The 15,990-nt window shown below is 45.8% G+C and overlaps 1 protein-coding gene across 4 annotated transcripts in view; it reads left to right on the top strand.

Moving 5' to 3' along the window:
* Nucleotides 1-15,990, top strand: part of KIF16B (kinesin family member 16B) — a 290,550-nt gene that overhangs the window by 23,286 nt on the left and 251,274 nt on the right. For all 4 annotated transcript variants that reach the window (XM_019801572.2, XM_019801575.2, XM_019801573.2 and 1 more), the window contains exon 2: nucleotides 14,745-14,814. In XM_019801572.2, coding sequence (XP_019657131.2) covers nucleotides 14,745-14,814 — 70 coding nt within the window. The remainder of the gene's footprint in view (nucleotides 1-14,744; nucleotides 14,815-15,990) is intronic.

The raw sequence follows: 15,990 nt of genomic DNA, 5'->3' as shown, positions 1-15,990 counted from the left end.
GTTGGGCTTCTTCTGCCCCCAATCCAGCGTCTGAGGGGGTAGATACCTTGCACCCTGTTTAGAGAGTAATCTTGGTGTGGATTGCTCACATGTGCAGACTGGCCCATCATGTTCCCCTGGGAGCCCAAGCTTACCTAACTCCACTTTCAAGGGGATGTAGCTGAAATCAAGTTTGGGGTTCTAGCCCATTCACTGTGGCTCGGGAGTATTGACTCCTTACTTAATTCTTTTAACTTTATACAGCGCTGACTCTAGTAGCAACTTAGAGCAAGTCCCTTAACCTCCTGGGGCCTCACCTTCTCTCTGTGTGAGTCGAGGACATGGGCAAGGTCTCCTGCTCTCTCCTGAGTCCATCTTCTTCTTGTCAAGCATTCCATTTCCCTGAGCCAAGAGCCTCAGCTTGGCTTGCAAGCCGTTTACCATCTTGGCCCCCAGCTATCCTCCCTGCGGAGTGTCCAGAATTCCCTGCAAAGTGCCATTATCATCTTTAGTCTCAAGCAAAATTTAGTTCTTGATGCTTTTGGGCTTGAATTTTATAGTGCATGAAATTCTTTAGCTCTCTACCCGTTTTTCTCAACTGGGCCAGGGTTCTGTGACAGAATTAAATTATGCCTAATGCCCGGAGTAAGGCATCCACTCACTATGTGTAATGAATTAATTTCCCTTCAGTGCTTCTAGAATGGTACTAGTTATGTACTATCCTTAGGAGAATTGAGAAAATTGTTACTCAGGATACGTGCATACTTTTTTCCTTCCCTTCCTCCTTTCTACTTAACTGCAAATTGGATTCTGGTTTCCATGCTGCTTTGCTACTGGCTCTTTCTTCCCACTTACCAGTGTTTTTCAATGACTGGTGTTTCCAGTGTTCAGAAGAGAAGCCCTAGTTGGAAGCCAATAGAGATAACCCCAAAGGCATAATCCAGATTTGGAGTTTCTTTCTGGAGTTGGGGGCGGGTGTGTTGGGCTCCACTTAGAGAAAGGGACGAGAGCACCTAGCGAAGCGCCATTTGAGAAGGAGCGAAGAGGAGCCGAGCGTCCTCACTCACAGGGCCCCAGCTCCTCACAGCTGAGGAGGGCATCACAGATGCCCCAGGGCTGGGCTTCTCAAACCTGGTTGTCATCAGCGTATCCTAGGAGGTTTAATATACAGATTCCTGATCCCCATTCTGGGGATTCTCACTTGGTGGGTCTGGGCGGGGTCGCTTCAGATGATTCTGTTGATCATCAGGGCTCGGGAATCCCGGATGTGGCCCCGTTGTCTTCTGGACACATCTGTGCTCTGACCCTGGTCCTTCGTGTGGCCTGTAGTACTCCCTCAGTGGCTTCTTTTCTCTACTCTTGCCCCTCTGGAGTCCCTGCACAGCAGCTAGAGGGAGCATTTACAAATGTAAGTGCGATTTTGCCACTCCCCTGTACCCCAAAGCTTCCCATGTCCGTGGCCTATCACATGTAAGTTCTAGAGTCCTTGAAGGCCTGATTTAATTTGGTGCTGGCTTTCCTGACCTCATGTCCCATTTTGCTCATCCTCCTGTCTTCTGCAGTCCTGCTGGCATCTTGCTCTTCCCCCTCAAACCTCCGACTGGTTCCTGCCCCAGGGCCTTTGTCCTGCTGTTCTATGTGTCTGGAATGCTCCTCCCAGATCTTTGCCTGGCCCTTGGACCCCTGCAGTCAGGCCTTTGCTCCCAAGTCACCGTCACCGCATTGGAAAGGGCTTTGCTTCCACTCCCACTGCCTCTGCCCTCAGTTCTCTCCCATGACACCCTTTCATTTCTTTATAGCACTTACCAGGATCTCAGACAGTATTGTATTTATTTTATTCCTCCCCCCTCACTAGAATGTAGACTGCAGGACTCGTGTCTGTATTGTTTATCTCTTTTCCCCTACACCCAGAGTATTGTCTGGCATGAAAGGTACTCACTGAATATTTGAAGACTGAATGAATGCATAAATCTCCGCATAGGGGCTGGGCGTGCCAGATAAGCACTTGTCCGCCTCCACCTCCACCTCCTCGGGGACTGGCCTGCGTGTCTCCAGGCAGCTCATTTTGTGTTGAGACAGTTCTGATTGTTAGGCTGTCCTTCCTTCCATTGGAAACAAAAATAGTATCTGCCTTCTTTCTTGCCCAGTAGCCCCCACTCATGGCTCTGCCAGGCTGTTGCTGTGGTGGCTGCCACGGGTCAGCATACTCTAGGGCATGGGATTGACGGGAGTTGGGGTGGCGGCTGCCACGGGTCAGCATACTCTACGGCATGGGATTGAGGGGAGTTGGGGTGGCGGCTGCCACGGGTCAGCATACTCTACGGCATGGGATTGAGGGGAGTTGGGGTGGCGGCTGCCACGGGTCAGCATACTCTACGGCATGGGATTGAGGGGAGTTGGGGTGGCGGCTGCCACGGGTCAGCATACTCTAGGGCATGGGATTGAGGGGAGTTGGGGTGGCGGCTGCCACGGGTCAGCATACTCTACGGCATGGGATTGAGGGGAGTTGGGGTGGCGGCTGCCACGGGTCAGCATACTCTAGGGCATGGGATTGAGGGGAGTTGGGGTGGCGGCTGCCACGGGTCAGCATACTCTACGGCATGGGATTGAGGGGAGTTGGGGTGGCGGCTGCCACGGGTCAGCATACTCTAGGGCATGGGATTGAGGGGAGTTGGGGTGGCGGCTGCCACGGGTCAGCATACTCTACGGCATGGGATTGAGGGGAGTTGGGGTGGCGGCTGCCACGGGTCAGCATACTCTAGGGCATGGGATTGAGGGGAGTTGGGGTGGCGGCTGCCACGGGTCAGCATACTCTAGGGCATGGGATTGACGGGAGTTGGGGTGGCGGCTGCCACGGGTCAGCATACTCTACGGCATGGGATTGAGGGGAGTTGGGGTGGTGGCTGACACGGGTCAGCACACTCTATGGCATGGGATTGAGGGGAGTTGGGGTGGCGGACCCTGCACTCGCCACCAGATCCTCCTCTGCTGAATGGTGTTGCCCAGCATGGCCTTCAGGGTCAGCCTCGCTGGGCTCAAGGTTGCACCCCTTCCCCAGGCAGCCCACAGTCTAGAACTGCTCAGTGCGAACTGGCCGGTGAAGGCCATTGTGGCCCAAGCTGAGCAACTCTGAAGGGCCTGTGGGGTCAGCCGAGGCTGCCCTGGGGGCCTGTGTCGCAGATCCATGGTCTTCTCTGGCTGTCATGCTTTCCTCGCCTTCTTCCAGGTGTCCACCCCAAGGTCACCCCTCATGAATACCCTCCGTGCTCAACTCCCTCAGTGTCTGCTTCTCCGGATCCCAGCCTGTAGCTGTGGCTCGTTGCTTAATCTTTTTAGGTTTCTTACACCCTCTCCAGCCCAGGGAAAATAGTAAAAGTTTCTGCTTCATAGCTCCCTCCAGCTGAGGCAGGGGTCCACAGAGGATTTCGCTTAGCACGGGACGCTCCTAGCATCCGAGACTGTGACAGCATTGCTGTCCTCTGCTCGTCCGTGGTGGCAGTCCACAGGAAATGGAGGGGGGGCTCTGCAGACTTCTCACGGGCTGCTGGTTGAGTTGGCGTTTGGATGTAGGTCATGGTGCCACTGACCTCTGGCCGGCGGCCGGCCGTGTGGCGAGACGTGTTCTGAGGAGCTGGAATGAAGTCAGGGTGATTGCCTGAGAAGCCCACTCCAGAATTTTTTTCAGTGTCTATCTGTCTTCCCTGGGTTTTCCCCAGAAACTGAGTCAAAGGCTTTTATGATTTCGTGGAGAGCAACTTAGAGTGGTCAGTTGCATGTTCTTTGGGTGCTCAGAACCAGCCAGAAAGGTTCAGTGAGGAGAAGCTGGTTGTGGGAGAATAGCCCTCCCTGACTTTGTTTCCACACTTAGGCACAGGCGAGGGGACTGGTATTTCTGGAACCTCTGCTGCTGCATCGGGTGCTGGGGGTGCAGTTGTAAGTGAAGACTCCGCACAGTCGCTGTCCGTGCTTGAGGAGGGGAGGCGAATACCCGTGCATCTAACCAGGAGAGCCTGCTGGGTGCACAACCCAGCTAGGAGATGGGGGGGGGGGTCCGGGGTAGCAAGTAAAAACAAAGTGTGAGTGGATTGCACGCAATATTTGGGATATAGTTCTGCTAAAAAAGCATTGTTTATCTAAATTCATATTTAATTGGGTGTCCTGTATTTTATCTGGAGCCCCAATAAGAGGGAAAAGAGACATGTTATTGGGTAGAGCAGAGGGACTGAGCAATTCATTGAGTATAGGGGATCAGGATATAGTATAACTCTGTTTTCAGATATTGCACAAGATCTCATACCACTAACAGCTTCCTCTTTATCCTTTCCGAAATGCTCAGAAATGTTTTGCACATCTGGAAGCATATAAGTGCATATTCCTTATGCTTTATTTACCCACTTAACTTCAAACCAGATCATGGTCTGCGTACCGCACACTGCTTCCCACTTAGCAGTGTTCCTTGGGCTCCTTTCCATAGCGGTACCCATGGAGGTCACACATTCTTTTAAAAGATGTCTTTTTATTTTTATTTTTGCTATTGAGTGCCCTGGCACCAANGATTTTATTTATTTATTTGACAGAGATAGAGACAGCCAGCGAGAGAGGGAACACAAGCAGGGGGAGTGGGAGAGGAAGAAGCAGGCTCATAGCAGAGGAGCCTGATGTGGGGCTCGATCCCACAACGGCAGGATCACGCCCTGAGCCGAAGGCAGACGCCCAACGATTGCGCCACCCAGGTGCCCCTCACGCCACCCAGGTGCCCCCACACATTCTTTTAAAAGATGTCTTTTTNCACCACATTCTTTTAAAAGATGTCTTTTTATTTTTATTTTTGCTATTGAGTGCCCTGGCACCAAAGTGGCAGTTAAATATTAGTTCATAGTATGTAAGTTGCATTTTTTATTTTTGATTGAAGCTTGGTTGATATACAATGTTATGTTAATTTCAGGTGTACAACATAGTGATTCTACAATTAGATACAAAGTCTGTTTTAAGGTGAATTCGGGGGTTACTAATTTACTTCAGAACTTGGAGTGAATAAGCTACTCTTTAGAATCTTCTTAAATAATGCCTTGTTTGGAGATCTCAGTACCACCTAGTCAGGCTGTTTATTACGGAGTGACCAAATACCATCAGCGGAGCAACTGGAATCAATTTGAATTGCTGAATAATTTAAAAACATTTCAAAATTCTTGAATTAACATAGGGTTGTTTTTTTTTCTGATAAGCTTCCTCCTACGCACAAATCTGAGAGCTGACACAATTCATCTCTTTTTCTGATTGGACATTTTATTCTTTTCCCTTACTTCCTCCCTCTACCTCCCCCCAGTATTGATCTATATAACTCAGCCTACTTACTCCAGCTGGTTCATTTGTAGCGTCTTATGATCTAGTTTCCAGACCTTTCGAATAAATTACTCATTTATATGAAGGAACCATAATTGACTTTTCGGTTGAGAAACCCAATTCACCAAAGTGGCTCAGGAGAGACATAGTTCATTTTGCTCTATTATCAAATCAATGTTCAAATAATATTTTAAGATTATTTATTTTTCTCAATATGAGAAAAATGTCAAGATTTATTTCCCATGGTTCTTAAATGTCAGAGGAAATTGACCCGAGCTGGGGGAACTCTCAGTGCCTGGCGTTTTTCAGTTTTCAGCCCAAGGATTAAGAGCAAAGCACTGAGCACTGATATTGAGTGTTGCCCTTGTGCTCAGTGGACTCAGGTTGTGGAGTGTGAACAAAGCTGGTTCTTGCTTCTCTGGCACTCGGTAGACTAATTGGAGAGGTGACGTCAGCAGGGGTGAGACCCATGTGAGTGGGAGGAACTAGGCAGGTGTATGAAGGGAAACTGCTTCTGAAGTTTTATCGGGGGCGGGGGTGATTCAGATTAGACTAGAGACAAGCCTTGCTTTGGAATGTGGATAGGAACTGGATGGCACCGTAACCTGTGGGAGAGCAAGAAACAGGAATGGCACGGGGGCTCATAGGGAGGCTAGCATTGAGTAGAGGATGCACATGGAGAAGACCAGGCTGGGGTAAAAGGCAATTATTTGACTTTCAGGCAGCCCGTCACATTCAGCAACCATTGGATGGGTACCCCAAAGTTGCAGGCACTGTGCTAGGGCCTGGGAACGTAAACCCAGACAGGTAGAGTCCTTACTTTTAAGAAGTTCAGAGGCTGGTGGGTGAGACAGGGAGGAGGACTCTGACTAGGGGATGGGATGGAGGGCTCAGTGAAGACTCTCCAGATGGGCGAGGTCTAAGCTGAGTCTAGATGGATGGCTGGGAGCGGGCCAGGCCAGGAGAAGCGGGTGGGATTGATACAGTGTTGAATGGCAACATTAGCTGGGATCAGGGTGGGAAAGACTTTGTATACTGCTGGGAGTTGGATTTTATTGTATAGCCTTTTAAAAGTCACTAAAGGAGTTAAAGCAGGGGAGCCTCACGGTGAGATGCGGGTTTGGAGGAATCCCTCTGACAGTAGGGTCGAGTGTGGGTGGGAAGGGACAAGGCTGGAGGCAAAGATACAGGAGACGTAGTAGTGGCTCCAGCTGGGACAGTGTGTGGAATGGGGAGACGGGGCATGTGGCCAAGGTTGGTAGATGAGCTATCGATTGCACAGGACTAAGTAACTGACTGCTGGCTGTAGGGATGAGGCAGTGGGAGGTAAGGCTGTTGGATGGAGTATCACATGGACCCTGAAGTCACCTCTCATAGTTAAAGGCTCTGTGATGAAGTGAAGGCCATGGGCAGTAGTCTGTCTCTGGTGGACAAAGGGGCTGAGCAGGATTGATCAGCAAGGTGTGGAGGGAAAGAGGGGACTGGAGCCTTCCTTCTTCTTTCTTTCATTTCTGGAATATTTGGAAGTTTGACAACTCTCCTGGAATCTACAAGGCATGAGTACACCAAAGGGTATTCATGGTTTCAACATCTAATAATTCCAGCCATCATAAGTCCTTTGTGGAGATTACAGTGGCTTTTCCATGGGTATTTTCAATAACTATAGTGAAATTTGCTCGGTATGGCTTAAAATCCAGCATTTTTGTCATAAATACTAATACTTTTGGAGTAAAGATACTTTAGTTTTTAGGGTCAAGAAGGAAGCAATCTAGGAAATTGTTGCGTGTGAAATTTCCTTTGTGGAACAGATGGCCTCCACCTTAATCTTGATGACCTGTGATTATTATTTTTAAAAATGTTTATTGCTTCACAACTTTATTTTCAAAATCACAAGCAATTCAGAGTGACCACCGCTAAGGCCTCTGTTAAAAGGTTTTCCAGCAGAGCTGCCCCAGTTTTAAGATTAAGCAGTATTGGACTTTAAGATGAACTTTTAAGATCCTCAGAGAAGAAAAGCATTGCTTTTATCTGTGCTTTTCTTAGACTAAAATCATATTGCAGAAAACTCTACTTTAAAAATTAACACAGCAGTAACACAGTATAAAGTACCTGCCTGTTTTAGAATCTTCGAGAACATTTTCTTGTAAGAAACTATTTATCCCATAATCGGCATGAAGTGTACACAGTATTTGTCATTTCTGTGGTCCAGGACATGAAGGTTTCCAGATAGAATCGTGTTCTGCAGTACTTCTGCAGGTGTGATGTCACTCAGTCACCGGGATTAACTGTGCTGATAACTGTTCCCTTTAAGAAACATCCTTGGACATGGCCCATCCCCTGTCCCCTGCAACTGTGAGGTGATCCACTTCCAGCATTATCTGCTATACTTTCAAATCTCCTTAGATAATCCTGAACCTTTGTTGAAGAACTGCCTAATATAACCAAGGGCACTGGAGGAAAATTCCCACTTTCCACCCATCAGAGATCCTGCCTTAAGACCTAAGAAGTTTGACATCACAAGCGAGAGATCTGGTGTGGTTTTGATAGGCAGAAACTGCCTTGTAGGAACATTAATACCTAGAGTTTTAAAACCTTTTCCAGGTAGCCCTGACTGCAGTTTCTGACTGAGTGACGTTCAGCTGTCCATCCAGTCCCTGGATTTACAGTGATTTCCCTGTCAGTAGCCTTCTGCTCCTGCAGCCTTTTAACTGCTGCAAGAGAGATATGGATCTTGGGTGGTTGGCGTTAAGTATTTTGAATTTTGATAAGACTCAAATTCATCAACCTGTGCTTTTGGCTCAGCGATTTCGGTCAGTCACCGGACTTCAAACTGAGCACCTACTGTTTATAACCGCAGGTGTTTTATTTGTGACTTCAGGACAAGTTCTTTGCCTTCTCCCAGAAGGGTATCGAGCAAACCAGAGTTGTAGAAACTGGCATAAATGTCACCATGACCTGGGGTATACCCAAGCTTCTGTGTTTTCCCCTGAGTAAGATACATTCTTTGCTGCAGGCAATCAGGATTCTTTATTAATCCTTGGGTACCTGCTTTGATTAAAAATGTAGATTTTTTTCCCCTGAAATGTTTGCTTTTCTCTAGTATTTATTTTTGTATCTTCATTTGTGTTAAGAGAGTTCATTAGCACACTAGAATAAGAGGAACATTGGTATTGCAGATTTTGTTCGGACATTCAGTTTGCTGAATGGTCCCATCTAAAACGATATTCTCATTTTGCACACCTGTCCAACTTTTTGGGGTTTTGCAGCCCATACTGGTCCTCAAACTGCCATTGAGTTTTACCACCACTAGCTGGTTCAGCACAGAAGATAAATATTATTAGGTAAGCCCTGGCCCTCATCTCTTCATAGTGCTGCGTTGAATCTTCTGGAGGTCTCTGGATTTTCCCACAATCCACAGAAGGCCCCTTTTCTTACAAAAATCTATGAAATAGCTTCTGAAAATCCAGTAAGGTATTTTTTAAGTTGCTCAGACTCATGTGCTGGTGCTGTGGTGTTTTTTCTAGTTCCTTTTTCAAAGATCATTCCAGCTCTCTTGTTGAATGACTTTCTGGAACTGAGAAGCATCATCATCTTGAGACACGGCTTTGCTAAGATCTCTCAGAGTCATGCCTCCGTTTCCATAACTGGCTCCTCCTTTCTTCTCTTACTCCCTGGGTTTTTGAAGATTCTGTCCCCAGGCCATTTTTTCCCCTCAGTTATTCCCTTACCCTGATTATTTTTAAGAATGACTTCAAGCTATTGGTGGCAACCTCACTTTGACATTGGGAAACAGTCTGGGGATAGAAAGGGCTAGAAGCTGATAGGTTGGCAGGGTGCTGGGAATGAGGTCATCTGGATGTCATAACACTCAGATGACTTCTTAGATCCCAGTTAGTCAGACACTTGTTTTTTGTCAGAAGCCACAGTACAACTTAAGAGCCAAGAGTAGAGACAGTGTCAGCTGATTTAGGTTGTACCCATATTCTGCCAATGTAACTTTACAAATAAAACTTAAAGGTCAAAGTACAGAGGTAGTGCGTTTCCCAGTGTACAAAGTAGATAACATTTTAGAGTGTGTCTCATGAGAGTAAATATAAGGCCAGTTATCACTCTGTTAGATTGAGATAATGTCAGCATAGTACCTTTCAAGCTTTCCCGTTCATTGGAATCATTAAGGGCTTGTGTTACAGTGCAGTTTCCCATTCAGTAGGTCTGTGGTGGGGCCTGAGATCCCTTCTTTCTAACAAGGTCCTGGAGCCACCAATGCTGCTGGTTCCTGGGCTGCATTTTGAGTCACAAGGGTCTGAGCTGGAGCTCCTGGCTTTTGGGGGTGCAGAGCTCTTTGAGAAAGTGAAGAAAGCTCTGGACCCTCAGAACCCTGAACCTGCCACCTTCCCCCTCCCACCGCCACATTGCAGTGCATATGATTTGACGGTTGTGAACCCTTTGAAACCCACCAGCTTCTTCAGGTTTCAGAAGTGGCTAATAGATGCTCATGTGACATAATGGTCTTTTAGTCAGTGTCTTCTCTAGTATTTTTATACAGTGGATGTTAATTTAAAACTAGGGAGAATAAATGATCACGTGGAGGACCCTTAAACTTGAGCTACTCCAGAGGTATATAAAAGGCTGTGAGCCTTGGAATTACTTTACCTCTGATTTCCAGCAAGAGCAGTGGGCACAATGTGAGTTGCATTCCTTCACGTTTTATAAGTAAGAATTGACAAGTGGTGTGAGTACCTGATGGAGTCCCTTCTAATCTTCTATCCCTGGATGATTGTATGTTTCCAACAGGTATTTGTTGATAATAGTGGTTTTAAAGCGAAAGATCTGGACACGTTTGGTTAGGGACAGAGAAATGACCCACATGGGAATGGGAGGGATCGAGACGTGGCAGCCCGTGGTGTTAATAAAACTAATTGTGTAGTTCTCTTGCTGTGGGCAGGACCTACTTTGGGTAGTGCATGCTGTAAGAAAGGGGTAATTTGTGAAGGATTTATTTTATGGCTACATGGACATGGGGTATCCCCAAGGCAGTTCTCACTTTTGGGTCCAAAGTGGAGCTGCCCAAGATCTGGGCACTGTGCACATGGAGCGGAGGGGATTTCATTTTATTTGTCTCTTTTTTTTTTTAAAGATTTTATTTATTTATGTGACAGAGAGACAGCTAGCGAGAGAGGGAACACAGCAGGGAGAGTGGGAGAGGAAGAAGCAGGCTCCCAGTGGAGGAGCCCGATGTGGGACTGGATCCCGGAACGCCAGGATCACGCCCTGAGCCGAAGGCAGACACTTTTTAACGACTGCGCTACCCAGGCGCCCCTGTTTGTCTGTCTTTTAAGCCACTGGTCTGTTCATCCAGGCCTATACTTCTTCAGACTGGGTTGGAAAAGTTAAATCAGGCTGTGGTTCTTGAATGGTGTTTTCACCGTACTGTTTGGCTTTCATGGTTCTGGCTTGTATTTATTCTGCCCGTTCATCCTGAGGTTGCCAGGATACCTGGTTCCCCCACTCTGGGATTATTTTAAAGGAAATCCCAGATATCATATTATTTCATTTATAAATATTTCAATGTATGTCTCTAAAAGGTTAAGACTTTAAAAAAAATCATCACTATACCATAATCACACCAAAAATGGTAGTAGTAATTCCTTAATATCAAATATTTAGTCAGTGTTAAGATTTCCCTAGCTATCTTATAATTTCTAAAAATGCCTTTTCTGTTTGCACTGAAATCCCATTGGTTGATAGATTTTTAAAAAATTTAATTTATTTGTCAGAGAGAGAACACAAACAGGGGGAGCAGCAGGCAGGGGGAGAAGCAGGCTCCCTGCCAAGCAAGGAGCCTGATACAGGACTCGATCCCAGGACCCCAGGACCCCAGGACCGACTGAGCTACCCAGGCTTCCCTGGTTGATAGGTATTTAAAGCCCTTTTTCTTTTTTTTTTTTTTTTTTTAAAGATTTTATTTATTTATTCGACAGAGATAGACAGCCAGCGAGAGAGGGTACACAAGCAGGGGGAGTGGGAGAGGAAGAAGCAGGCTCATAGCAGAGGAGCCTGACGTGGGGCCTCGATCCCATAACGCCGGGATCACGCCCTGAGCCGAAGGCAGACGCTTAACCGCTGTGCCACCCAGGCGCCCCTAAAGCCCTTTTTCAATCTGTAGGTTCTCCTTCCATCTTTATACTCCTTGCAGTTTATTGTTCTTGTTATTGAATAGGCTGGGTCACTTACCTGCTGCCCTTCCCAGAAGCTGCATTTTGCTGATTGCGTCCCTGGCATTGTTTGATGGGGTCCCCCTGCCCCCTGTGTTTCCTGGAGTTCATGGTCCATCGGCTCTAGATCAGAGTCCGGCCTTTTCCGTGGGCCAGGGACAAGATTTCTGCGGCAGAGATGTTGGTGTTTCAGTTCCGATGGACGGCGTGTCTGATTGTCTCCTGGTGGTGGTGGAGTTAGCGGCCACTGATGGTCACTGCCTGCAGCCATGAATACACCGGAGTTGCAAAGTGCCAACATTCTAATTCTAGCGCTCCTTCTTCATTTATTAGGTAGAATACTCTAAAAAGAGGAAATTTCCCAAACACCTATTTGGTTAAACTTAAAATTAAAAACACTTGATTGTTTAGGAAATGCAGGGAAAATGCTTGATTCTTCCCTTTTATTTACTAGTTTTTTTTTTTTTAAGATTTTTATGTATTTATTTTAGAGACATAGAGACAGAGAGCGTGCTTGCAGGAGTTGGGGGGGAGGGGCGGAGGGAGAGAGAATCTCAAGCAGGCTCCATGCTCAGCGGAGCTCCATCCCAGGACCCTGAGATCATGACCTGAGCCAAAATCAAGAGACCCACACTTCACCGACTGAGCCACCCAGGCGCCCCTATTTACTAGTTTTTAAAATAATGAGGTAACTCTTTTGATTCTCCAGAGGGGACCATTTGGTTTTTATTTTTTAAATTATGAGTTCATAAGTTGATCCATATTTCATGTGTTTAGTCTGTTTCAGTTAACCATTCTCTCTGCTGCTCAGATTTGACTGGTGGGAACTTAGTTCAGGTTGGCTCCTGAGTCATTTTGACGTGGCTCTTGTGTTGGTTATTCTCACTGTGTAACACAGCTTAGGGCCTTAAAAGACCTAAACCGGCAGTTTAGGGGCTTATAAGCACATCTGTTATCTCACCATTTCTGTGAGTCAGGCCTCTGGGCAGGGTTTACTTGGGTCCTCTGACCACCTCAGGGTCTCTCAAGGCTGCCATCCAGGGCCTTCCAGCCTGACTGGGGGAGGGGCACTCCCAGGCTCACCCAAACGGCTGGTGGCCGGCCGCAGTTTGTTGCTACGTGAGTCTCTCCTGAAGTCTCGCAGTGTGGCACGTGGCTGTCCGCACTGCCAGGACTTTGAGAGAGACACATACAGGAGCTCCAGCAAGTCAGAAATCAGAATCTTCCTGTAATCCAAACTAGGAAGTGACAGACTATCACTTTGGGGGCCTTAGAGTTCTAGTCATTAGAAGTGAGTTGCTAGGGGTGCCTGGGTGGCACAGCGGTTAAGCGTCTGCCTTCGGCTCAGGGCGTGATCCCAGCGTTATGGGATTGAGCCCCACATCAGGCTCCTCCGCTATGAGCCTGCTTCTTCCTCTCCCACTCCCCCTGCTTGTGTTCCCTCTATAGCTGTCTGTCTCTATCTCTGTCGAATAAATGAATAAAATCTTAAAAAAAAAAAAAAAAAAAAAAAAAAGAAGTGAGTTGCTAGGTCCAGTCCACTCCCCAGGGCAGGGGATCACACAGGGTCACAGATACCTGGAGGACAGGGATCCCAAGGAACCGTGTTGCATGAAGTTGCCTATGGACAATTTGGACAAACTAGCAGCTTTTGATGTGATAGCTTCCTGCTTTCTTGTGTGACGAGATAGTACAAATACATGGATTGAGTCGTTCTCCAAACAGCCCTGACTCTATATGGAATTTAGAGACTATAATTTGGGCATAAAATTCTAGGCCTTTTCAGAGGATAAAGCTAGAGAGTACTTTCTTTTCGTTTTTCAGTTTCAGATAAAGTTTGTGATAATTCCTTTCAGATTCAGGACTATAGAGTTTTTACCTAACCTCATCCATCTTATGTTTGTATCTTCATTGATCTGAAAGCCTTGGTTCTCAAGGCCACCACCATAATTGCTCAGGTATTATCCCATAGTGCAAAAACACAAATCTCCGAATGACAGCACTTACTTTACCGCCAAAAATCTGATTACTGAAAGTGCTTGAAGACTTCTTTACAGTCCTTTTTCTCCTTGGGCAATATCCTGCTACATTCTACAGTCAGAGTCCAGCATCCAGTCAAGATTGACATTGTCTCGCACTGTGTGGTGCCGATGCAGTTACGTTCACTTGCTTCAGCTTACTTTTGTGTTTTAGGTAATTTTATTTTAATTTAATTTTTATTTTAATCTTATTTTATTTTTTAACACTGAACATATGGCCTGCACTTCGAGCCTTTTTTTTTTTTTAATTTTTTTAAACACTAATGTGTTTTAGGTCACTTTGAAAAGCAATCTTGTTTTTTTTGTGTAAATTGTTTTCCTCATGCTAAAGATGATCTGCAGATGAAGATATTTTTGTAGAAATCTAGCGTCTGTCTCTGTCCCCTCCGCTCCGTTTTCTTCTGTCTCCATAGTTGGTCTCTTGAAAAATAGGTAGGCTATCCTTTTTGTCTTTAAGTAAAGGGGTAGCATTCTTGGGAGACTTTTCTACACTTTGCATTCCCCTCTTAATAGTATATCCTGGCTACCGCCCCCTAGTAGTATACAGAGACCTTCCTCATTCCTGTGTCAGTGACAGACCACTCCACTGTGTAGATACATGTCATTTATTCTCGAGAACTATACTTCTTAGGAGTTCTGTGGACTTCCAGTTCTGCTGTTTTCTAGGAACTCCAGTTTCCAAATGCTTATAGGAAGAAAGTGAGAGGAGGGGGCAGTGCCCTGGCTGCTTCTAGAAGCAGTACCTGTTTGTGACCATTCATGCCAGCTTTCTTCTTGGTTCTCATCCTGGTTGGAGGGGAGGTGTCTATCTTTTTGTAACCAGGTAATAGCAAAAAAACAAAAACAAAAAACAAAAAACACTGCTTTTTTCATGAGTCACACAGCCCTCCACAGTTCCTGTCATTTAATTTTTACTTCTCTTGGCTTTCAGTTAGACAGTCTTCCAGGTTTTGAGAACACACTATTTGTCAGTCTTGAGTTTTTGATGGTGGCATCTGTTTTGTGTGTCTTCATGTTTATATTAGTAAGGATTTGGGAGGAGTGGTATCACAGATTGTGCTTCAGATGCCATTTAAAAACAAACCCCCATATGTAAAAAGTAAATAAAACAAATGTTTTAAAAACAGTCTTTTCTCTCCTAACCAGTACTGAATTATTTGTGTTGCAGGGAAAAGGACTTGGAAGCCAAATTCATTATTCAAATGGAGAAAAGCAAAACAACAATCACAAACTTAAAGGCAAGTAGCAGCCGGGCCTTGCTCCATGAGCCTCCACGTTTATTTTATTGTCAAAATGATTTGTTGGTAAATAAAACACAACACATGCCATTTCCTTACCCCTCCTTCTCAGTTCAGCTAGCCCTATCAACTTGCACTTGGCTAGGGGTCATCCATGAAGCAAAAGGGTGATGCTCTGTCTCCTCTCCTGTCCCTGGTTTCATCTGATCTCACAGCCGTGGTATGTGAGCTCATGGGTTTAACCAGACTTGGCATTGTTATCCCGTGTCCTGTGGTAGATCCTTAGCCTGGCAATTGGCTGAATTCTGTGAATCATTAAGTAAGTGTTGGTCCTAGATTTGTTTCCATTCTTAATGAAAATAATCCTGTTTTATAAACTTTGCAAGAGGAGCTTGTGTTATTCAAAACTCAAGAGATGAAAGATTAAAAAAAAAAAAAAGGATTTTTTTCCCCCCTGAAAAAGATAGTTGAAGAAACCAGAATTTTCTAGGATGGCATGTTCTTCCTTTTGCACTTAAAATATCTTTTTTTTTTTTTGCTTTGGTCAGTGAATTTGTTAAGGAACATGAATAATTTTCACTTGGTCAAGGGTGGGGTGGATAAGAGTGTAAAATTAATAATAATAAATCATGTGTTTTATGGACTCAATCCCTTTGTCCTTCTATATTTGTCATCAACTTACAGGTTTGGGTTTCTGAGGCCTGCTGCTCCATGGCCAAGTGCGGATCAATCTCTAGTTGGATCTCTGTTAATTTGTGGCTCAAGGGACTGGATGCTTTGAAATCCAATCTCAAAGTAGTGCCACTTGATCTCCAGTGATAGAAGCTGGGGAATGCTCCTATCTTCCAACTGGGCTGTGCTCTGGATAATTTGATAGGCTTCCTTTGAGGCTCTGGTGTCCCTTTGCCTGAGGCATTCTCCAGTGAATTGTCTTCCTTGCTCCTCTGACCACAATCCTTGTACCTTCTAGCTCTGTCTGGCTCTCCCTGGCTTTCCCTTTGACCTACCACATCTTCTCACATTTCTGCCAGTCATCACTTGACCATGGCTTCCTGTTAGTTACCTTCGCTTTGCTTTGCTTCATGTATCTGTGTGCTCACAATACTTTGGTAAAAGCTTAATCATTAAAAAATTATATTTACGAAACAGAGCTAAGAGACCCTTGGCTCTGGGTAC

This window comes from Ailuropoda melanoleuca, chromosome 13 (assembly GCF_002007445.2).
Source record: "Ailuropoda melanoleuca isolate Jingjing chromosome 13, ASM200744v2, whole genome shotgun sequence".
Taxonomy (NCBI): Eukaryota; Metazoa; Chordata; class Mammalia; order Carnivora; family Ursidae; genus Ailuropoda; species Ailuropoda melanoleuca.
This window is presented reverse-complemented; position numbering and strand designations above follow the sequence as displayed.